The sequence below is a fragment of the Amblyomma americanum genome, chromosome 4 (assembly GCF_052857255.1).
Source record: "Amblyomma americanum isolate KBUSLIRL-KWMA chromosome 4, ASM5285725v1, whole genome shotgun sequence".
Classification (NCBI taxonomy): Eukaryota; Metazoa; Arthropoda; class Arachnida; order Ixodida; family Ixodidae; genus Amblyomma; species Amblyomma americanum.
Genome location: NC_135500.1, coordinates 190,492,062 through 190,515,143, shown reverse-complemented (window position 1 = coordinate 190,515,143; position 23,082 = coordinate 190,492,062). Strand labels below are relative to the sequence as shown.

The 23,082-nt window shown below is 46.0% G+C and overlaps 1 protein-coding gene across 1 annotated transcript; it reads right to left on the bottom strand.

The window, feature by feature from the left end:
- Positions 1–579: 579 nt before the first annotated feature.
- Positions 580–22,332, bottom strand: LOC144128878 (beta-galactosidase-like). Its single transcript, XM_077662651.1, has 15 exons — positions 22,142–22,332; positions 21,121–21,284; positions 17,897–18,047; positions 15,781–15,844; positions 15,007–15,101; positions 13,442–13,622; positions 12,430–12,610; positions 11,696–11,739; positions 10,015–10,130; positions 9,117–9,191; positions 8,825–8,911; positions 5,745–5,852; positions 3,404–3,535; positions 2,263–2,487; positions 580–836 (listed from the first exon to the last, which is right to left on the bottom strand). Exons 1-15 carry the CDS (start codon positions 22,238–22,240, stop codon positions 597–599), a joined length of 1,962 nt encoding a protein of 653 aa, XP_077518777.1. The 5' UTR covers positions 22,241–22,332; the 3' UTR covers positions 580–596.
- Between the last annotated feature and the right edge of the window lie 750 nt (positions 22,333–23,082).

Genomic DNA, 23,082 nt, shown 5'->3' with positions numbered 1-23,082 from the left:
TAATGTAGCTACTATCATGCTATACTCTGCTGCAGATATATACCGTTCATGACAGCTAAATACAAGTGAGAAAACAGCTAATCTAAAAAATTGGAGAGGACAAAAAGCTCCGCCTTAAGGGTATGAGACGGTAGCGTAGTGGGTTAGGCTTTCCATTCTGAGCAGTTTGAAAAGTTTCAGCGCATTTTACTTTTTAATTATTTCAATAATTTATTGGTCAATTACACGCTCTAATTTTCTTAATTAGCATCATCAAGCATTGACTTTTCATTCTGAGCATTTTGATACCTTTGAACCCCCTTTTTATGTTTTCATTTCTTTAATTAATCAATTAATTACGACGATCTAATTAACTCGTATCCGCCTATCACACACCGATTAATCACTAGAACCACAAATTACTATGCGGTGTCGGCTACTATAGTACGCCGATGGCTTTTCGACCTAAAGAGCTGTGTACGCTGTCGCGTAGTAACAAGCTATAACACTGAACTTTTTGCTCTCAACAAGGGCGATAATGCTGTGAATATTTTCTACCCAATCGTTACTTGGACTAGAAGCTCAGCAGAACCATGGAAAAGGAAGCGCAGACTAGTTTATTTGCCACGTTTCCGAAAAGCAGGGGTCGAAGACAGCGGCACAGTTGCGTTGATTTCTGGCGTGTCGACAAATTCGGCAATGCACGGCTGCTGGCCCCAGCACGGCACTTGCTCGAGCTCGAAGATGTTGAGAACGTTCTCGGCTTTGAAGAGAACAGACGGTACGTAGAGTGTCTTCTGCGGACCCATGGGTGTCCAGTAGCGACCAAGGTTGAAGCCGTTTAGGAACGCTGCGCCCTGCGCGGTAAACAATGGAGAAGGAAAAAAATTAGTTTGATCCCACCTTCAGAGAAGCACGCCTCAACACGAATACGAAATGCATATTCATGAAACAGTGACTGCATGATTCGTTCCTCCTTCATAGACACGAATCCACAACATGCACATGGTCTCTGCTGGGAATTGAACTATAAATAAGCGTAGTTTTCACTACCACCAATCATGGACAGCCGAGTCTAAACCACATGTAACATTCCGATGCGTGACTTTCGTCAGTATTCAGTCAACATTCATTGTGTTCCATGTTATTCTGGTGCCGACACGCAAGCCTTTGACGTGGGTGCACCCATGTTGGCGCTTAGTGTGTGACTGCGGTGTACGCCTAACTTTGATGTGGGTGCGCATATTCTCACGTCTTTCCTATCCCGAGATCCGACCCTGTTGGCTATTAGTTATCTCTAGCGGTATCTGAAGCGACCTAAGCTTTGGCGTGGACTGCGCTGCGGGTAAATGACGTCAAAAGGGGGCTTCGATGCGAGCTCTCGCGTTTGTCGTCTGAACAAGTGCGTCAGTTAAAAGGTATCGGCTATGCTTTTGGATACGAACATTAAGCTACCTGCCGCTACCACTGGGGTAAGGTGACGGCCAGCTTGACGTGGTGACGTTGTCCTGTGATCCTATTCTCCACAGCGGAGTCTGTGACACTCGTAGGCAACCATAAAGGGTCAAACACAATGACGCACGCTACGTGTGGCTTCGATGGAGCGAGATCATCCCCCAAAATACGTTAGCCCGCAAAACTACGTCGAGTTCGTGCAGACGCTGCTTCCTCTAATCGCTCTGTGGTCTTTTGTCTTACCAGTGCTGTCGACCTCTCGAGCGGCACCTTTCTCATATCAAGTCTCAGAGGGCTAGTTCGTGATGAAAAAGGTCCCTGGTGGTACGTACTGCTGCGCAGACATAAAGCATTTTTTTCGCTCAGTTGAAAGTTGGCTTCAAGTTACTTGGTTATATATTGAAGTTATCTTCCAAGGAATTGTTTAGATCAGGCACAACAAGAGGACAAACACGCTAACTTGTCGCCATGATGAAAACACTTTTGAAACAAAGAAATTGCGCAAAAACCGCCGGAATCCCGAGTAAAAAGCCGAATTCCTGGTTTTTTTTTTTCGAGTACAGCCTGCCTCCCTTTACGTGAGAGGAGATCCTGACGCTACCACTGAATTATGACGACCGAAAACGTAATCTTTATATTTCTCTTGACAGTACGCTGCAGCGTCGTTTTGAGGCAAGTAGGAAGGCGCTTGACCCAAGTTTCTCTCTTCTAGTGCACATACAAAAATACCTCCAGGCTCTTCGCAAACACTCGAAGCTATAGCAAAGTAGGAACTAAAACAATGGATACAGAAACTAGGAAAGACGCTAGGAAAAACAACTCCTATACCTTCTTCCAGTAGTCGAGCCTTAGAAACGTGTCCAGCGGCGGTGACAGCTGCAGAGGAAACCTCGCCTCGTACGCCGCGAATCCGCCGTATCCCGGGAAGCCCCTCACTTTCCCGGGGGCACCGATCGTCGCGCGGTTTCCAAGCAGGGTCTTGTGCTCATCGACGGGGGTGATGTTCCAGCTCGTGAGCGTAATTCCGGACAGCGTGACGTCCGAGACGATACCCTGGGAATGTGTCAAAATGCCGGGATATACAATGAAATAAAAAATAGATAATATAGACAAAATTAATTGACGAAAATCTTCGATGCAGTTTCTCGCATCAAAAGCGCTGTACATAGATAGACAAGCACTAATGTCGCATTGAAATGAAATTCAGTTAACTGCGATAACGCAGTCACCCGCCGCGGTGGCTCAGTGGTTAGGGCGCTCGACTACTGATCCGGAGTTCCCGGGTTGGAACCCGACCGCGGCGGCTGCGTTTTTATCGAGGAAAAACGCTAAGATCCCCGTGTGCTGTGCGATGTCAGTGCACGTTAAAGACCCCCAGGTGGTCGAAATTATCCCGGAGCCCTCCACTACGGCACCTCTCTCTTCCTTTCTTCTTTCACTCCCTCCTTTCCCTTTCCCTTATGGCGCGGTTCAGGTGTCCAATGATATATGAGACAGATACTGCGCCATTTCCTTTCCCCAAAAAACCAATTATTATTATTATTAACGCAGTTATAGCCTCATACACAGAAGCTTGTCTTGAGAGGGAATCATATATCCTACAGGGCAACCACTGTCTCCTTCAGTTTGTGCTTGTCTGTTATTCCCCAAAAGGAGCTCCTTTGAAATGACGTCAACGCCTTTCTAGAATTTGATATCATGTACAGGATTATAGGAATACCTAAAAGCGAGGTACCTCGGTACTTTTCGCGCGGCATTTGTAATAGTTAATAGTTCGAATTGTTAATTAAGTTCACTGATATAATATCTTCTTAAGTAATGCACGCTGACAGTTTCAACTATTTCGAAGACGCAGGATTTCCAGCATAGTATAGTAGAGAGAGGGACGACGAAAGGTTTTTGCGTGGTTTCAAGATGCATCCCAACATAGTGTCGCTAGGTTCATTTTTTGCACAGAGATGTTACTCACTTTGGCGTCGTTGAGATTTCCGTAGGCATTTCTTCCTTGGCTTTCCACCAGCAGTGTCAGCCGCTGGCCATTGGTCACCGACACCATAATGTCGTGCACGTTGTCCATGCGAGAAATCACGCCTTGGTATATCTGAAGGAAACGAAAATAAGAGTATATCCACTGGTAAGGCTGGCCAGATTACGAGACAGATGCTTGCCGTGCTACAAGGCTGTTAATTATGAGCTAAAAATAATAAAAACGCGCTATACACGCCAGAACAGGAAATCGATTCATTCGACTTGTTCCTAGCCGCCCCTTTTTTTACCACATGTCCGAGAGAAATTTCATAAAATGCTCTAAACAAGACTCCAATACGTTTCAGAGTGATGCAGGTTACCGGCCTGGAGTACGGGACCAGAGTGAAGCAGCCGGACCGTCGGCCTAAATTTCTTGTCACGTTCAGAATGCCGTTGCCTAACGACCAGAAAAAATGATGGGCGCTCAAGTGGTATGATGCAATGAACTGCGCAAGATGAATGCGGTTTTAGGATGATGCGTTTCCTTTGATGATTTTCCCTTTCGTCTGATAGCACTGCCCGAAAGTTGCGCCAATTAATTTCATTTTATTTCGTCTGGCTTTATGGCTTGCTACTGCTTTTATGATTTAACATTTGTTGAATTATGCACATTTCGCCTAATACCCCTGTCGCACGGGCACCACAAAGACCTTTGAGAATCAGGTCCTTATATCCAAAGGCGTAAGGAGTGCAGCTACACGGCACAAATGTTGTGCCTTTGTCGCTAAGGGCCTTGGAGGCGAAGGCGCACGTCAGAGACGTTTGGAGCCCAAACGCGCGGCCTTCGAGAACCTGCGATCGCAGTGCCACCCAACGTCTAAAAGTAAAAGCAATAAAAAAAATAGATACAGCCAACAACGTTTGAAAACATCTTTTTTTTTAATACGAAAGGTGTGTCTAGCTTTGCTTTTTCTACGAGTGCTTGTATTTTATGCCCAGATTTCAAGACAGTGAAAGTGTTGCAGCAACACCGAGTGCCCCTGGTGGCCAAGGCAATACACAAAACCCGCTGCTGCTGATGAGAGTAGCTGTTGCAGTTCTTTTAAGGAAGCAGTTAGAATGAAAAAATTGTCTGAGCTCAACGAATGAACAGAATTTCACACTTTAATTTTGAAACACTCACTTCAGCCGCCTCGAGCACAGCAGCGGGTGCTAAGCCTGAACGAGTTTCACCTTTGGGCTGCACCGTGTAGCTGCGTCGCTGCCCCTTTAAGCTTTCGCTCCTTTGGTGAGAAATGGTATCTTTGCTGGAAAGGCCTTAGAGCAATGCCGTGTGACAGGGGTATAACTCGACTCGCCACGTTGGATAAGCCGCAGACCCGCTCTCTCTTTCGGCGCCGCTTTCCTTTGGGGGTGTCGTAGCGCCCTCCTCTCCGCAGATGCAGATTTTCCCGCTCGCCCCGTCAGGGGGTCGTTCTTGCGCTCGGCTCGCTGCACGCGCCAGAGGCTTCAGCCGACGGCCACGCAGAGACACACGCCGGCATGTTCGCCTCGTCACACTCGTACTGCTCGCAGAGTTAACGAGTTCTAACGTAAAAGTATCCGCGGAATAGAAGGCAGTTTCTCGCTGCTCAGTAAGTCACCTCTCCGTGCTTTCGCACTCCTGCGTGAAGATATTTTTCCTCTCCATCGCAGGACAGGGTTTATTAGCCACAGCAGCAGAAGCAGCAGCGACAAAGGTATACGTCAACAAAACGTTGTCGCATATGCCGCCATACTGTTATGTGATTTATTCGCAGGTGGCATTGAAATGGTGACCGGTGGTTCAGAACGGAGATGCTAAGGCTTCTCATCCACGTCTAGACTTCTTTTCTCTTCCTTCGCCCTCCGCGGGGGGTGCGTAACAGTGTTTATGTTCTCCTACCACTTCTTGTAATTAATTTCTGCTTCTTTATGACTTCGCTACGCGCACACACAAAACGATAGTGTTGAGACGCAGTGACACTTGAAATGTAGTAATTCCTAAGAACCAAGAACAGCCTAACGGACCTGCCTAGGGACGGAAGCACCGCATCTCTTTGACCTTATAAGAGGACGCCTGATCGGTACACTCCGGCCGGTGGAAAGTGAAACTAGAGTGAGTCAACGTAGAATATCACCACATTAACCGAACTATAATGCGACGAAAGCAAGAAACAATGGCACAAGTGCGATATCTACAGTACATTTACACTGCCAACGCCCCCCCCCCCCCCCCCCAAAAAAAAAAGAAAAAAAGCTTTAGATCGGTAAGCAGTGCTGTCCTAAAAAGCATGTTCGGATACAAGCGACTTGTAACATACGTCGTCCACGTAGACGTATCCACGATCGTGGAGTCCAGGCACACTGAGCGCTCCGGGGTTGCGCGGCAGGAAGGACACCCAGGTGTCGTACAGCACCAGGGCTCGGCTCTGCATTTCGTGGGATGCGTGGATGGCGTCGCTTTAAGCACGCGGAAGCAATGACGACGTCTCTCTTTTGCTGCACAGCAGTGCGAGCTCACAAAAAGAGGAGTATATTCTTAGTATTTTAAAAATTTAATGCGATAGCATTACAATCATAACGTATTTTAGAACGTATTATAAAACACTAATACGTTCTAATCTGGAATATGCCGCAGCGATATGGGATCCGCATCATGAAAAACTGATAACTTTGCTTGAGCTGGTTCAAAATAACTCTGCTCGTTTTATCCTGTCCAACTTTAACCGTACCGTAAGTGTAACAAGCATGAAAGCTAATCTTTTTTTACCTATTTTAGCATCCCGCCGGCCGACAATTCGTTTGAGCCTTTTTCATAAACTATACCATCACCCCACGCTACGCGATTCCCTCATTTCGTCCCCCAGATACGTGTCAAATCGCATTGATCATCGTCACAAAGTTGGCATTGAAACATGTAGCACTAAAACGGCATTTCAATCTTTCTTGCCTCGTACATCACGTGAATGGAACCGCTTTCCCGCAGATATCGTCGAGGTAATTGATAACCAGCATTTTCGTTCTGCACAAGCTAACGTTGTATAACAGGAGGATGATATTACCTGTTCTGTAATATGATAATAATAATAATTGATTTTTGGGGAAAGGAATTGGCGCAGTATCTGTCTCATATATCGTTGGACACCTGAACCGCGCCGTAAGGCAAGGGATAAAGGAGGGAGTGAAAGAAGAAAGGGAGAAGAGGTGCCGTAGTGGAGGGCTCCGGAATAATTTCGACCACCTGGGGATCTTTAACGTGCACTGACATCGCACAGCACACGGGCGCCTTAGCGTTTTTCCTCCATAAAAACGCAGCCGCCGGGGTCGGATTCGAACCCGGGAACTCCGGATCAGTAGTCGAGCGCCCTAACCACTGAGCCACCGCGGCGGGTTTCTGTAATATGCATTGTATCTATTTATATATTTTTGTTTTGTGACCACTCCCCTCTTTAATGCCTTCGGCCCTGAGAGTTCAATAAATGAAATGAAATGAAAGGACCCGTTCACGAGAAAAGCCGGCCTCCGTCCATCCGTGTCACGAAAAAGCAGGTTGGCCACCTGCCCACCGGATTGTCAGCAAACTTCCTACCGTGCCATGTTGTAGTTAAGTTAATGACTGCTCGCGAGAGGTTGCTCGGGGAGAGGAATCTGGGCCTCACAAGCCACGCCGGTAGCAGTGTTTGAAACCGCCTTCTGCCGGGGAAGTGACGCATTGGTTGACGGTTGCACCACTGCGCCAGGATTGGTATATGAGGAGTCCCCGCTATCTGTGGATCGGTGAAAGAGAAGGAGTGCAACTTGCGCGGAAGGAATCTGTAACGCTATCGCAGTGTATTCCTAAGGGTAGATGAAGCGTCGTCCAAGTTTTAATTATTTATTTGTTTTAAGAGAACCTAACCCACCAACGAGAAGCAATTACTGTCGCCGTGTTAGAAGCACGTCTACACACACGTGGTGTTCAAAATTAGATTTTCCTGATTTTTTTGTGAAATAAACGAGGAGCAGTACTTGACAGCTGCTTTCTGAAGCAGATTATGCCACCAGGTGGACACAGAGTGAGAAAATAATTATCGTCAGCCACTTATCTAAAATCTACTAATACCCTTTTTAGCCACAGAAGCTAGCGTACATGTCTGCATTGAAAACTTCGAAGCGGTCGCACTATTAGACTACAATATTTGAATTTTGTTCACGCGCGCATGTTGTTAGATATTCACCCGACAGTTTACACTTAACCCGCGAAACTAATGCATGAAAGGCAGTGGCAGTCAACGAGAAAGCCCTCCTTGTTGTGATCCCTGCAGCTGTTGAGTCGGATGTTTTTTTTTTTTTCATTTCTACGGGGGAAAAGTTAAAAGGAAAGTTATCAGCTTCATATGTCGTTTGTCACCGTTGGAAGACGAAACGCCGTACGCTGCGTCATGACGGGAGGCGCTTAGTGCCGGTTGTCACCATTTTACAAGAGCATATGCTTGAACGAAGCATGGAAGAGTTGTTCCTCAATATGATAACGTAAAAAGGTACGTGTTTCATGACAGGTGACGAAACGATTCAGTTTGTTATGGTAATACGTAACCGCAAACTTATGTAACCGCCTAAAACATTCACAGCGACAACACGTTTGTAAAGCAGTTGCAGTTCATATTTTCCCAACACGCTAACACACAGCAGTAAGTGCAGCTGTGTAAAAATTATGGTGCCATAAACGGAAAGATCACACGTTAACTTAAAGGAACTACTGTTTTTTTTTTCAATAAAATGGCTGTATTATTGTGAATTTGTTAAATATGATGGAGGGAAGGAGGTGCCAGCAAGGGGAGTCATAAAAGGTATATGTGCGGATATAAGTTACCGGAGTACGTTACTCAAAGTGCTATCACGCCTTACCTAAAAAATAAAAAAAAAACATCACGTGCCCGTGACAAACCACGCCAGTGATCACTACCGATATGCAAATTCCATACCGACGCGTAATTAGGGGCATATCTGCAGATTTGACAGCCTGCTCTGCCTACTTCTCTCCGCATCTGCACTACAAAGTTACAAGCATGTGGTCTGCTCTGTTTATTTTAACATGACTGAGATATTAGCCAAGCAAATCCGCCCTGATGGATTCACTGACTGAGCTACCCGACCCGGCCGATTGATTGATCGGTGAGTGTCAACGAGTGAGCCAGCGTACCTTCAAGTGATGGGTAGGTCCTAGTAAATATGGGGCCAGTGCTTTCTATTGTTTATTTTTATTCGGCACTTAATAAAAGGTGTTGATTTTAAGCGTGAATATGTATTCCCATAAGCTTAAAAGACAGCCTAGATGATTAGTGAGCACATCAAGCGAGAAGAGAAGGGGTGCCCCTTGCAATAATCATTAACTCACCTGCCAGTCTGTTAACTCACTCACCTGCCCGACTTCCTCGAACGTCAGCGGCCGTTCCGAAGCTGTTGTAGCATTCGACAGCATCTCTCTAAGATCACTCAGGCCGAAGAGCTGAAACATAAGAGTTAATAAAAATCCGACGTCAAAGCAGACATGACAAATTGAAGACAACCTGGCCGAGATTGACAAAAGGATTCGCCTGATTCTCTGCGATAGGTGAGTGGCTTTCACTTGCTATCATGATTGGCCAGCACGCTCGCCCGCCAGCCAATCACTCAACGCATACACGTCGAATAAATTGGGCGAATCGCCTTACCCACTGTAGCTCGAATGGTCCGAGCGTCATTTTTCCTTTAGGCTGTGGGACAGGACCTGGTGGCAGGGGAAGGTACTGCACACATCGACGAAAAGCACGGGTGAATCATCCGAATAATATCTCCCTGCAGGGTTCTCGTAATCTGATTTCAGTTTCTTTTCGTATTCAGTAGTAATCAGCTGAGCCATCAGCGTTCTGTAAGATCGGTTAGCTTTTACATTGCCAAAGCTATGTCCTCAAATTGGCAGTTTTTTTTCTTATTATTTCTATCTTGGGGCTGAGCTTCTCGGAAACAAAAAACGCTCATATTTGCGCCGTTCAGGAGCCACACGAGTTCCAATCACAGTAGCCTCCTTAGCGAGGAAACCTTGAACGCCAAGCTGATTTTCTCAGCTACGGCACCCAGTGGAGAAAGTAAGAAAGGCCCTCATGTTTTAAACTACATTCCTATATTCCATCAATGAGTGCCGTAAAGGTTCTTGATTCCGTGTGTTGTCCGACTTCCTTCTCAGGTAAGAGAAGCAAAATATGGGCGAACTGAGGGAAGGTGAGGTCAGCGAAAGGGGGGAGCCGTCAGCGAATGTTACGCGAGAGTGCACACCAGCGGAATTCGTTATCTTCGGTGGCGCTCAGAAATATACGTGTACCACAATCATCGTTACAACTTTTGTCTTAAACACCATCTTAGCGAAAGCATTCCCCACAGCCAAGAGGCGCCGCACCGTGTCAATTACAGCTAAGGCCGGGCGCTCTTAGAAACGCATTTCAGTGGTTGGCCGCTGCATGTCCGCACCTGCAGTTTCGGCAGCAAATCTTTTTATTTGTTTTTTTTTAGAGCGGCATACAACGGCTTATATGCCAAACGCTAAACATTTCTGTTCGCCCCGTTTACTCGTACCTTGCCGATGGTTTTCCGTATGGCGTAGTACTTGTCCGTCGGATCCCCGGCTTCCGTCATTGGCGCGTTGAAGTCATAGCTGGTGATAGTCGGATGGAACTTGTCGTCGATGTTAGCTGCGCATACATTTAATCAACAAGGAACAAGTATTGTCCGGTTCAGTAGGCCTGTAATAAAACTCTTAAGCGCATGGGTGATCGCGTTCCAATGTGTAATTGTTGCGACGACCGGCTTCGAGCTTTGCAGCGCCAGAAAGTGAATTTCAGTTCTCGAAATCCTCTTCATCACACTCAGCGTTTCTTCTATGTACCTTTCGCTGCCTTTTATCTTCTTGACCAATAAATCATCGTAATGTGCGCAGAATTATGTGCGTCATCAATGTGCCATTAAGCTGCTGTTAATTTGTAACAAGTTCAACTCACCGCTTTAGCAGGAATTCGGTTCAGTACCCAGCAAGTGCCGCTAAGGCTAGCAGCGCATGACGCTCTGTTCTGCAGCCAGTCCGCCATTCCTTCTTTTTTATTACGTCACGGATGATGTCAGTGCCTTTTTTTTAAATGTTCAGAGGCATGCGCCTCGCGGTGGCAGCTAAGGGAACTAAATGCGCTATTCCCGATTTCCTGGTAATCATAGCATAAACGAGAACGCGAGAGTCACTGCAGGCTATCAAGGCAGTATCGACGGGGATGTCAGACAGCTTCATCTTGATGGACAGCGCTGAAAAAGATGAGAGACTTGAAGGGACACACGACGAAGGAGGTTAAACTCCTTCCTCAATATTGTTCGCTGCTACGCACGATGTTCACCAACGCCGCAGTCGAAAAAAAATAAAAGCGCGAACGACTTGCTCGCACATTTGTAGATATGCGCCCACCCACAAGAGCTGAGCATAGTTAACCACATGCTCGCGCATTTATAGGTGCGAGCCCATCCACAAGAGCTGAGTAGTTATAAGTGCGGTCTTAGTTATTTTGAAAATTCATGAGGGAATAAAATATATTAATATTACTTAAGGGCACACTGATCGCAACGGTATAGTGTACTTGTTAAGACTTTGGCTGCTTTTGGCTCGAAATGTAAAGGTCACTTTGATTGTATAAGCGGGAGGCACGTTGTATTCCTCGTAATGGAGTGAGTCAAACTTTTTATTGCACTAACTTGATAAGCTGATAACTGCGAGTTTACTAAAGCGAACTCAAACTAAGGCGGCTGGTTCTCCTAACGCATATGAATGGTTAAATATAGCAACGCCGCTTGTCGCTAAGCACAGCCGCAACTTTCGGTTCCCACAAGCCCCGATGCTAATTACGCTCTCCATAAACTTTTTACTGTGGGAGTACTCTCTTAGCTAAGCGTTTATGAATTCTCATCAGTTCAGCCAACTATAACAGAAAATTTTAGTGTCGTCACTGGCCATGCTTAATTTGGGATTCGTATGGCTTTGTGTTGTCATAGCTGTCAAACGAGAAATGATCCCAAAAAAGTGAAGAACTGTTAAAACTATGAACAATGACAAGAGGCTCAAGCTGCGACTATGTTGTCAAAAACTTGCCCTTATTTTAAGGACTTCGCCCACCATTGCCGACATTCAGGCTAGCAGCTCTTCCTGCAGAATCAAGGATCATCACCTGATTGTAACATGCGGAAACACCGCTAAAGCAAAAGTTATTGGAAGTCTTACCACCAGACTTGTAGCCAAATGAAGTGCCCCCATGAAAGACGTATCTGAAAGACCAAAGTACACAAACAAATTGATTGATCGATAAGTTTCGCGGATATTCAACACATCGATAGATTCGTCACTCAATCAATTTCGCGACCTCTTGTCTAAATTAATCGGTCAACGAATCAATTTTATTCTTCTGATCCATCACAACACATACGGTGAGAGATTAATTGAGTTCATTGGGACAAAAGTCTGGAATTCATTGCCACTGAAACTAAAGCTTGCCAGAATTTTTAAACTGTCTTCGAAATTATATTTCGTGCATAATCAAGTATTGATGTGAGTTCGCTTTTGTGTTTCTATGTTTGCATTTTGTCTGAATTCGCTGCGTATAGTTTGTTGAAATGCTGTTGTGCAGCTTCCTTATACGTTTGCCCAAATGCCTTGTTTTGCATCCGATCGGACACTGAATGCTTTTGCTGTCTTATTTCGCTGTTTTCATTTGTTTACTTTACATATTTATGCGGTTGCCTAAATGTCTTGTTTTGTATTAAACCGGACATTAGCCATGTAAGCTCTCGGTCCAAATATTTCGTACAAATTTCCCTTGAATTATGAAATAAAGCTTCCTTTGATTGATTGATTGATTGATTGATTGATTGATTGATTGATTGATTGATTGATTGATTGATTGATTGATTGATTGATTGATTGATTGATTGTAGTGATTAGTGAGAACATGGACTCGCAGGTTGACAGAGGCGTTCATGCTGAGCATCTTGTCAAGCTGGCTGACGACCGCCTCGGTGCTGACGACAGAATGCGGCTCGGCCCAGTGGTCCATCCAGCCCATGTAGTACTCCGAGTCCACCAGGGGACCGCGCTCCTGGTGGCGTCGCTGCACCGCGAACGCCGCACCGACGTCATACCCTGTGACGTCAGCGGAAATGCCGCATGGAAAATGTCAAGGACGGGTCAACTCTCATGCGCCGCTACACGTTTGTATCCCGCGATAGGTTCCATATCCTGCAGGATCATTAAATAAAAAAATAAATACTTTGGCCACTCGTCTCTGTCATTGGGTTTGATCCCGGCCGTGGCGGTCGAATTTCGATGGAGGTGGAATTCTAGAGGCCCGTGTACTGTGCAATGTCAGTGCACGTTAAAGAACCCCAGGTGGTCGAAATTTCCGGAGCCCTTCACTACGGCGTCTCTCATAGTCTGAGTCGCTTTGGGACATTGAACCCCCATAAACCAGACCAAACCAATCGTCTCTGTCATCGTCGTTGTAATGGTATCCTAGTTGCAATCAAAAAGAGCGAATTGGGACGGTTGGAACAGGCACAGCGGATCCGATAGCTTGTCGTGAGCGGGTGCCAAGAAAAGAAAATCTAGCAAATAGCAAAAGAAGTGTGCAGGTGAGATGAACAAAATTTGCGAATATAGAGCGGTCGCGGCTGGCACTGGACAAGGTTGATTAGATAAAAATGGAGGAGGCCTTTGTCATGCTGTGGAAGTATCCGGGATGATAACGATCATGCTGATATGATGACTGCAATGCTTCAGCGTGTCTTGCGAAGGGCCACGCTCGACAGTTCCTCGAATATGTATTGGGTCTGAGGACGTGTTGGGGAAAGACCTGGAATTGGTCCGCTGTTTTCGGACTCCCTTCCTACTTTAGAACAGTACTCATTGCATGCTGCAAGTACCACGCTACCTGTCTTTGCCTCAGCACTGTGCTTCGCTTGCACACCAACGCACCTGTGCCAAAGTCCACCGTCGTGTAGGCGCCGTCTAGCTTGCCGCACTTGAGGTATTCGTCGGCGTCGCCGTCCGTCGTGTAGAGAATGACGTCATCGCCCAGGTAGTACCGCATCAAGTCCCGCAGGTACGCCGTGTACACGAAATCACACGCTGCGTAGCTGCCGTATTCGTTCTCCACCTGGACGTCAGTGCGGAGTAGGGAAAGAAGGACTATAATCCCTAGAATAAATAGCGTGAGCACAGTGCGACAGCTGCGCTACGCGCCAGCAGATGGCGCAGCTAAAGCCTCGGAAGTTACAGGTTTGAATAGGTCGACAAATAGGATTATGGCACATTTCGTTTAACATTATAGAATGAAGCTTCTAAAGCGATTCAGCCTTTTAGTGACTCCTTAGGGGAGGGCTGCGTATAACTTCGATTACTCGTGGTTAATTACCGTGCACTTACATCACACAGTGCATGCAAGTCATGGGTTCGAACCTGCCCGCTACGGTAGCACTTCGATGGAGGAAAAATGTGAAAGCTCCGTGTACTGTGCATTTTTAGTGCTCGTTAAGAACCCCAGGTAGTCGAAATTATCCGGAGCCCTCCACTACGGCGTCCTTCATAGACTGAGCTTCTTTGGGACGTCCATCCTATAAAGCCAAACCAAATGTGCCATAATCCTATTTGCTGATCCATTCAAACCAATATACATTTTTCAGTAGGGCACTACACCTGAACCTTAAAGGCGCTGTGGGCCGAGCAGTGGGTGCTCTCGAGAATGTGGCGCCTGCGAGAATGTGGTTGCTACGGTAAGTTCTGGGTGTTATATAAAGGTTCTACTCAAATTTCTCTTCTTTTCGCCCGTCGTCATTGGCAGAGGCACCACCAGGCCTCCGCCAGCGCAGGGATCGGGCAGAGGGTGCGGTGGTCGGAACCATAGAACAGAATCAAGAATAATTGTATTAACGGGATAGTGTCAAGGTTCCTGTTCTGCATAAAATCCGGCGTCATCTGTGTAGTCGTCGGTGGCGGCGGCGTTGTGATCGAGAAATCCGGAATGTGCAAACTGCCTACCGTGGCAGGTGGCAGTTCAATGAATGATTGGATGTGAGAGGCTGCTCTGCCCGAGCAACTTAAAGGTCTCAGAAGCCCCACTCGTGGCTGCATTTGAAACATCCACTTGCCGAGGGGCAGTGGCGCATCGTTAAAGCGCTGCACCACTGCGTCAAGTGTGATGTGAGGATTCTCCACGATCTGTGAATATAAAGTAGAGAATGACCGTGACTGCGAATTTTGACTGACACCCTCAAGTTTTTTGTTATATTGGCCAAGGAAACGGAGAAAAATAACTTGGAGGTCCGTGAATATAGATGGGATTTCTTGTTTCCTGTGTCCTCTTTTTCCTAGGAGATCTCTTATTCCGAGCTTCTGGTCTTTGCACAACAGCGTTAAAGGCAGCTATTCAAAGCAAAACAAAATGTCGTTACCTTCTCTGTCGCAAAGTGCATAAAAAAATTGAAGCAGCGTCAAGTATTTGTGTGCCACGTATACGTGTATGGATAACGCCGTCTACTCGCCTGCACGGCAACGATCGGCCCCCCGCTGGCATACAGAAGAGGTCGAATGAGCGGGAGCAGCTTCGAGAAGTACCGCTGCACATAACCGATGTAGGCTGCAATGGACAAAGTGTTGCGGCAGTGAACAATGAAAAAATTTAAGAAAGATATACGACACACATACAGTGAGTTCAAGCACGGATCTGTTAGCGAGTTGCAGGGGTCTAGACAATAAACGTTGTTGGTTAACATGGCTGGTCAGCGAAAAGGAAATCAGCCGTGGTGCCTGCCTTAAACACCATCTTGTTAGCTATCGTTATTGGCTATCGCACTAGACAACCACGACATCCGGTTAGTCTGTCGCTTTGTCATTTTTTGTCATTGGTCAGCGAACAGGCGTGAGGCGAACGCAGGCCCATCTGGGGCATAGAAAGAGCACAAGGAACCCTGCGTATCTAGGGCGAGGTACACAAAGCTTCCTTGAAATAAAAGTGGTGGAAATGTGCAGCGCAAAGAAAGACGAGGACACATGGAAGGCACATGGGCCATCGCTTTGAGACAACAGCAACATGGCACACACGAGTGCTCGTGTGTCCCATGGGTCTTCCTTGTGTCCTCGTCTTTGCTCTGTACATTTGTCATGAATCACCAACATGCTCAGACATCCGCCTTAGAGAAAGTGGTGCGTCATTGGGCATGGGAGTAGCGTTGGCCCATAACGAAAGCCCCGGCCAATCATGGTTTGCAAAACTAGAAAGGCAGCCACAGAGCCCATGCGTGCATCGAATTCCTTACATGGATCGCTTGTTCGGAGGCCAATGGAGCGATTCACAGCCAGCAACCAGTACGGAAGACCACCCTGGAAAAAAAAATGAACAAAAGCATTCTAAAACTTGACAAAACAAATCTTGCACCGATTTAAATCAGCGGCCTCACGTGAGGGCAAGCTTAACAGAATTAGTCCGCAGTTAAACATTCTCTTTTCTATCGCTACAAAAATGATCTATAGACAGTCCATAGACTTCTTATAGACTCTATTTCCTTCCTATAGATATTTCTTTTTTGTCTGTTCCATAGTCGACAGACTGTCTATATACAAAAGTCTACTAAAAGTGTATGGCCATAAATCTATAGATTGTTTATAGACTGTCTATAGGATTTGTATTGCCTATAGATTGTTCTCTAGGCTCTGTCTATAGAGGGTCTATAGACTTGACAGCCAGAAGTTTATGGGCAGTCTACAGACTGTCTAAAAATTTTTTTGTAAAGGTATACTTTGAAACAATGTTCTTTTAGTTTGTTTTGCGCGTCGCAAGAGAAAAAACAATTTAAACCCGAAGAGGTCCGTAGCAAAGCTATCTTTAGCAAGTGATTTACTGACAGGTACTCAGGTGCCAGAAACGAGGCCTTCATTTAAGTATAGACGCGGCAAATAAATTGGCTAATTTGGTTATAATTTTTTATTTTTCAATTGTTTTTTGTTCGTGTGTGATCATCGGGTCACCTGTCTCGTAGCGAAAAAATTGCAGCGAAATACGCATTTAAAACGTAGAATAAAACGTTTTCTTTATGTGTGGTCATTGAGAATTGTAAACGCGCTTCTGATGGTCCCGGCGCATCACGGATTTCATGGCCTTCCGACGAAGGAGCTCCATCTTAGTTTCTGTTTGTCGCAATGCCGCATTTCTCTGACCAAAATTAATACCAAACAAAGCAAACCATGTAATCAACTTTAAAGTTGATTTTCTCAGCTTTCACTTATTCTGCGATTGCGATCACTCATCTTTTCGGCATTTTGTAGCGAATAAGAGTAGAATGGTTTTTTTTTTTTTGCGCATGAATCCTGAGACGTTGAGAAGTGCAATAAGGACTTCAATTTTTCAATGTATACGTGCAACAGCTTTTAAAAGTATCTTTTAAAGAAGCGTTATCACGTAAGTATTGTAAATATGTATGCTGGAGTTTTAACTTTTATTTTCAAAAGTATAGGCATCTAAAAAAGAGAATTAACATAATTATTGCATCGATCAAGGCATTGGGAATATGCTGACAAAAAACTTGTGCATTTTCTACTCAATTATTTACGGTCGCGGGGATGACTTTTGTTCGTAATTACTCAACAACTTTAACAGCTGGCTTAAAACAAAATGTCATTCTGACAACCGCATAACAATTACATATCTGTGGCTAATATGGGAACTTTTCATGCATAAATAACGAAAAAAAACTTCAATTTCCGCGTACACCCGTAATGGCGACGACCCACAAGGAAGTCCGTTTAGTAATGTATCTCACGTACATTTGCTGTGCTAGGCCGTGATTCGTATAAGTAAAAACAAAAAACTACAGAGAATGTTTACTACATTCGAATAAGTGCGAAAGCACGAAAGCAGAAGACGACGATAAGCGGGCAGTACCCTCATGATTGGTACCCATCGGATTAATGCTTACGCGCTAAAAAAAACTGACTTTCATAAACGGTAGTGCACAAAATGGCACAGTGGCACACGGCTTGCGTAATACATTGTGCGATTACTGCTATTTTCTCTCACCAATGTTGATCTCCACGTAATGTAATCAGCACCTACGGAAAAATACGTACACTTTTTCTGCGACCTTCGGTTTTCTTCTGAATATGGCAGAAGCGCAACGGTTGAGTGCCCACTTTGTTTGAACAGCTGACCAATATACTACAGGAGCCGTTGATTTCTCAAATGTTGTTGCAGCTAATAATCATCTTATTAATTGCAATGATTAAATTTATATTTTTTTGCCTAAGAAGTAAATTTCAACCTGAATTTCACAAAATGAATATATGTGAACTCAAGCAAGAACTTCTGTACAAAGTTGGTGTTCTCGCTTATGAGCATGACAGTGAGGAACAAGTGAGTGACTCATTGGAGGTGCTCACCAAGTCCCTCTCGGCGTCGATGTAAGGTCCAGGTCTGAGCAGGACAAGCAGGTCGTTCTTCTGGGCAAGCCTGATAAAGTGCACTATGTCCTGCTGCCCTTCGAAGTAAAAGTGGCCTTCTTCGGGTTCATGGCTACTCCATTCGACGTACCTGCATGGCGTTCGTGATATGTAGTACGGTGATGAGACGAGAATATACTAAGGTGTCATTTTTTTTTGCACTTTGGCTGCGACGCGCAAGCCGGTAGAATGATTCAACATGCAAAACAACTCGGAACACACGATTCTGTCCATGACTTAAAACTGTTAATTACCACTTGCGGCGGGTGTCTTTCTTCTCCTTCGACTTCCGAGGTACATCCCTCCTCACAAGCTTTCTCCTCGTTAGTTACGAAGCATTGATGGACACGTCACTAGATACTGGAGCCGGATTAAGTGTACGGTGTAAGCTTAAACGGAAAGAAAGATACCTATTTCTTGCGTTCTATATAGCCGCCACGGTGGCTCAGTGATTTTGGTGCTAGTCTGCTGACCCGAAAGACGCGGGTTCGATCCCGGCCGCGGCGGTCGCTAGAGACCCGTGTACTGTGCGATGTCATCACACGTTGAAGAACCCCGGGTGGTCAAAATTATCCGCAATCCTCCACTGCGCAGTCATCCACTGCATAGCCTGAGTTGCATTGTGACGTTAAACCCCACGAAGCCAAATAATTATGGCTTCCTACCAACATCTAATGTCGAAATCTTCCTGAACATTACTTAGGGACTCCCGTGATTTTCCGCCCTGCAGTAGAGACAGAACAGCACGTTTGCAAAAACGAGTGACGAACGGGCACGCCTGATTTCTTTTCGGCTTGCTCTCCGTCACATTTATGCTATAAAAATATCGTCGAAAGGAAACGTTCAGCTAATTCTTGAACAGCAGTAAGGCAAAGCAAAAAGCTACACAAGATACGTTTTATTGAAAGCTGGCATTATTTACTCCGTGTTCCTCTGCCTCATGTGAGGCGCGCGATTTCATCACTCCTGTGTGGTTATTTTGAAAGTTTCCTTTTACTTTTAACTAGAAGCCGCCGCGGTGGCTCAGTGGTTATGGCGCTCGGCTGCTGACCCGAAAGACGCGGGTTCGATCCCGGCCTCGGCGGTCGAATTGCGATGGAGGCGAAATTCTAGAGGCCCGTGTACTGTGCGATGTCAGTGCACGTTAAAGAACCCCAGGTGGTCGAAATTTCCGGAGCCCTTCACTACGGCGTCCCTCATAGCCTGAGTCGCTTTGGGACGTTAAACACCCATAAATCAAATCAAATCGAATATTGAGTGAATATTGACGAAAATCACGCATCGGAATGTTACATGTGGTTTCGACTCGGCTGTCCATGATTGGCGGTAGTGAAAACTACGTTTATTTATAGTGCAATTCCCAGCAGAGACCAAACCAAACCAAACTTTTAACTAGAGAGTTTAAAAATTCACAGGAACACCTAATTCCACTGTGCGCTGGCGATGCGATAGAAATAGCAGCTGTTGATGCCTTTACTGAAAGTGATGACACTTTCGTTCTATTCACGTCACTTCCATCCAGCCAACTGAAATGCGTTGCTAGGGTGACGTCACTTGCCTCCAGTCAATGGGCGAATTTTATGGCCGACGATGCATTTTGGCTCCATCATAACCATTACTCTCCAATTAACCCTGTCCTTTGCCAGCAGCGGCCACCTCGCAAACTTCTTAAACTCATCCACCCACCTAGCTTTCCCATATCCGCATAATTTTCTTTTGCAAGGAATTCTTGCATGATGTGTTTTTGTGCTGCTGGTGTCTTCCGGAATTGGGCAAGATTGAGACTGTAGAAGGATGGAAAGTTGGGCTAGTTGGTAACAGTTCATGGTGGGTGGAACAGGGCGAACAGACGATAGACGAGAAGAGAAGACACAGACAAGCGCTGACTCGCAACTAATGTTTTTATTAAGAAGAACATACATTTATATTAAAAAACACGTGATATATCAGGCACATAGCAATTGCATTGGCACTTTTCAATGGTTACCTCGCTGAATTCAATGGTTACATCATGAATTGTCTAAAAAAGAAACCTCCTTATCTACAAGAATCAAGGAAGGCTGGCTCACACACTCCGCTTGTCTTTTCCAAATGAAATATGCCTCCATTATTTCCCTGGTTGTTTTTTGCCTGTGGCTAAACAAAATCTTTGTTTTGGTGACCATGGGGCGGCATTTTTTCTTTTTCTCCTGTTTTCCGCACTCTTGGCAGTGATCTTTCAAATGGGAATAACTTGAATTCAGCGAGGTAACCATTGAAAAGTGCCAATGTAATTGCTATGTGCCTGATATATCACGTGTTTTTTCAATATAAAATGTATGTTCTTCTTAATAAAAACATTAGTTGCGACTCAGCGCTTGTCTGTCTTTTCTCTTCTCGTCTATCTTCTGTTCGCGCTGTTCCACCCACCATGAATTGAGACTGTGCATTATAAGCGTTATCGTTTCCTGAGCACTGTCTAGAGAAAAAAAAATATTGGCGGGCAGTGAGCTTTGTAGCTTTGGCTTGCTTATTTCCAAAGTCACCGACACGCCGCTTTACCGCTTTCTTTGTGACACAAGATGCGACTAAACATATCTGGAATGTTTGTAGCCTCATGCGATTTTTTTCTGCGTTGTTCGAGATAACCGTAGGTGCTTTACGCGCCTTATTTCTAAACTTCTTCGTCGGCTTTAAATTGAGCAAGGCCGAGAGTGGTGGTAAGTCTGTTCTTAGATGACCGCCGAGCACATTTGTTTCTATCCCTGCCGCCGAGCTGTAATTTCTTTTTAGGCGCAAATCAGCACAATTAAGTGTTATTTTTGAAAACATTTCGCCGTCTTCTGGACTGCCGTGACCAGCACGTGACAATATCACTTGTATCCGCTCAGTGCAGAGAACTGCAAGTGTAAGAGTTAGGGCTTTTTTTTTTATCGAAAGCTGCTTCACAGCCATAACGCTGGCCTATATCCCTCCCGTTTCATTTAGAGCGTTCAGGTAGGGAGCAGTGTTTTCCTTGAAACAAATGACAGATTTAGAATTGTCAAGCAAAAGGAGAAGAAAGGTGTTTTCACTTCCCTAGATATTCGGACGTGACTGCACTTGGTGCACTGCGTTTCCTTGAGACAATACCGTTTTCTTTTTTTTTCGTGTAAGCGCTGAATAAGCAAGAAGCTCGCACGCACGTCTGTATGGCGTTCAGACCGGCAGCTCTCATGGTTGCCAGGCGTTCGTCCCACTGCTCGGGAAGCGTGCGGAAGGAGTGCATGGACCCGGACACAATCTGTATCGGCTCGCCATCCTTCAGGTAGCGGTTGTTCTCGTAGTCAATCACGAAGGACCTCTGGCCCTGCATGCATATCCGGCGCCGCTTTCGAAGGGTGTTAAAGGAAATGCGACAAAAGTATAAAATCGCACACAAAGTACACATGTTATGCAAAAGATAAATAAAGCAGAAATTTTTAGTGCCTAGTCAGAGGTTGCCTGCTGCCTCTACACGGACATGATACGTTAGCACTGTGTACTATCACCCGTCCTCATAAACGGGCCTGGTCCGGGCGATGGTTGAAGTAAACACACGAATAGACGACAGCCCTGTAGTTGAGCATACTTTACGCAACTATTAACATTTGCGACTTCTCTGCACTGCAGCCTCGCATACCATAATTTTCCTTGAAAGGTAGAAAAAAAAAGCGGGCATCCGGCTGGCATAACTTAACCTGTTGCCAGACTACACTAACAATGTTGCCAGAATGCCTACCCATGCTCAGTTGCGAGGAAGGGCTGAAGCCTCACAGCAAAGCCATATCTGAATAAATCAACAGCCACGAGCAACATAAGAAGGACCTATCACATGAATGCACCCACTGAGGCGTTTTGTTTATCATCGGGCTCCAACGAATTCAGTGCATGCATAGGCATAAATGTGCAACCCTTGACAAAAAAATTAAACATTCATGTAGCTATGAGCAGCTGACGGTTCTTACACATCTGCTCACTGAACCGCGTTTAACTGCGTCAACGCCGTCTACCATACGCTGGCGGTTTCGGATAGTTGGGCTAGTGACATAGCGACGAAATACGTGGCTGGAGAAACAGTCCCTCGCTTGTGTCCTGTTTCTCCCGCGCCGTCTCTCGTCACCTGTCTACACGACCCTCATGACCATCTCACACGTCTCAGTCAAGTCCGCGGTGCATTGAGCTCACTTTGGATGACGCTGTGACGCCGCACGCAAGCATCGCTGCTTGAGCCCACAACGCTACGGCGAGAAGTTTGAAGAGGGCGAGCGAGCATGCGTTGCCCATCTCTGAACGAGGCCGATACGAGCGCTCCTCTCTACGGGACGATGTCGTCGCTGCTGCCACCGCGCAAGCAGACCTCGTGGGAACAGACGCCGTTGTCCCACCGCCCACGGTCGACGTTATCGCGAGAAAGAAGTCAGGAGGAAAGGGAATTTCCGTTTTGCACCCCCCCCCCCCTTTCCCGCGCCATTCGTCTCTCAGTCCGCCAGCACCCGCGCCGTCACCGATACACGATACCTGTCCGCGCTTCGGAGGTGCGCCAAGCGGACGTGCTGCCTCTCAGTTTCTGCAGTCGCGAGAAAGAGACCCGGCAGGCTAAACTAAGCCTTCCGCTTCTGAAGGTGCGAGCACGCGCGCGAGCATCATCCAAACAAGGCACCTTGTCCTGATTCACGAATGACGCATGCGCTGTATGACGTGTGACGTTGGGTAAAAGATAATGTTGAGGAAAAAAAATTGCTTCTGCCTATAAGAACGAACTTTTGTGACATACACTCTTGTCAGTCCTTTCAAGGCTAAAGACGTTTACACCCTGTCAACGGGCTGTCCTGCTTCTCATACAATTTCTGATGTTGCAACGTCTAAGCTCTTTGACATTGCAGCAGAGGACCCAACCTATTCGGTGTATAGATATGGTGCTGCTAAAGGTCTTTCCTACTTACAGGGCGAAAGAGCTCCATTAAGAACAACGTGGACATAGTATAGCACCAAGGAGGACAGGCGTGTGTGGGACGTTATTTTGCACCAAGCACGAAAAACAGCCCGGCTGCGGCGTCACCCGTCCAAACTTGAGCAGTACCAGTCGGAATGACAGTGCAGTAGATGTCGGATTGGCCAGATTAGTT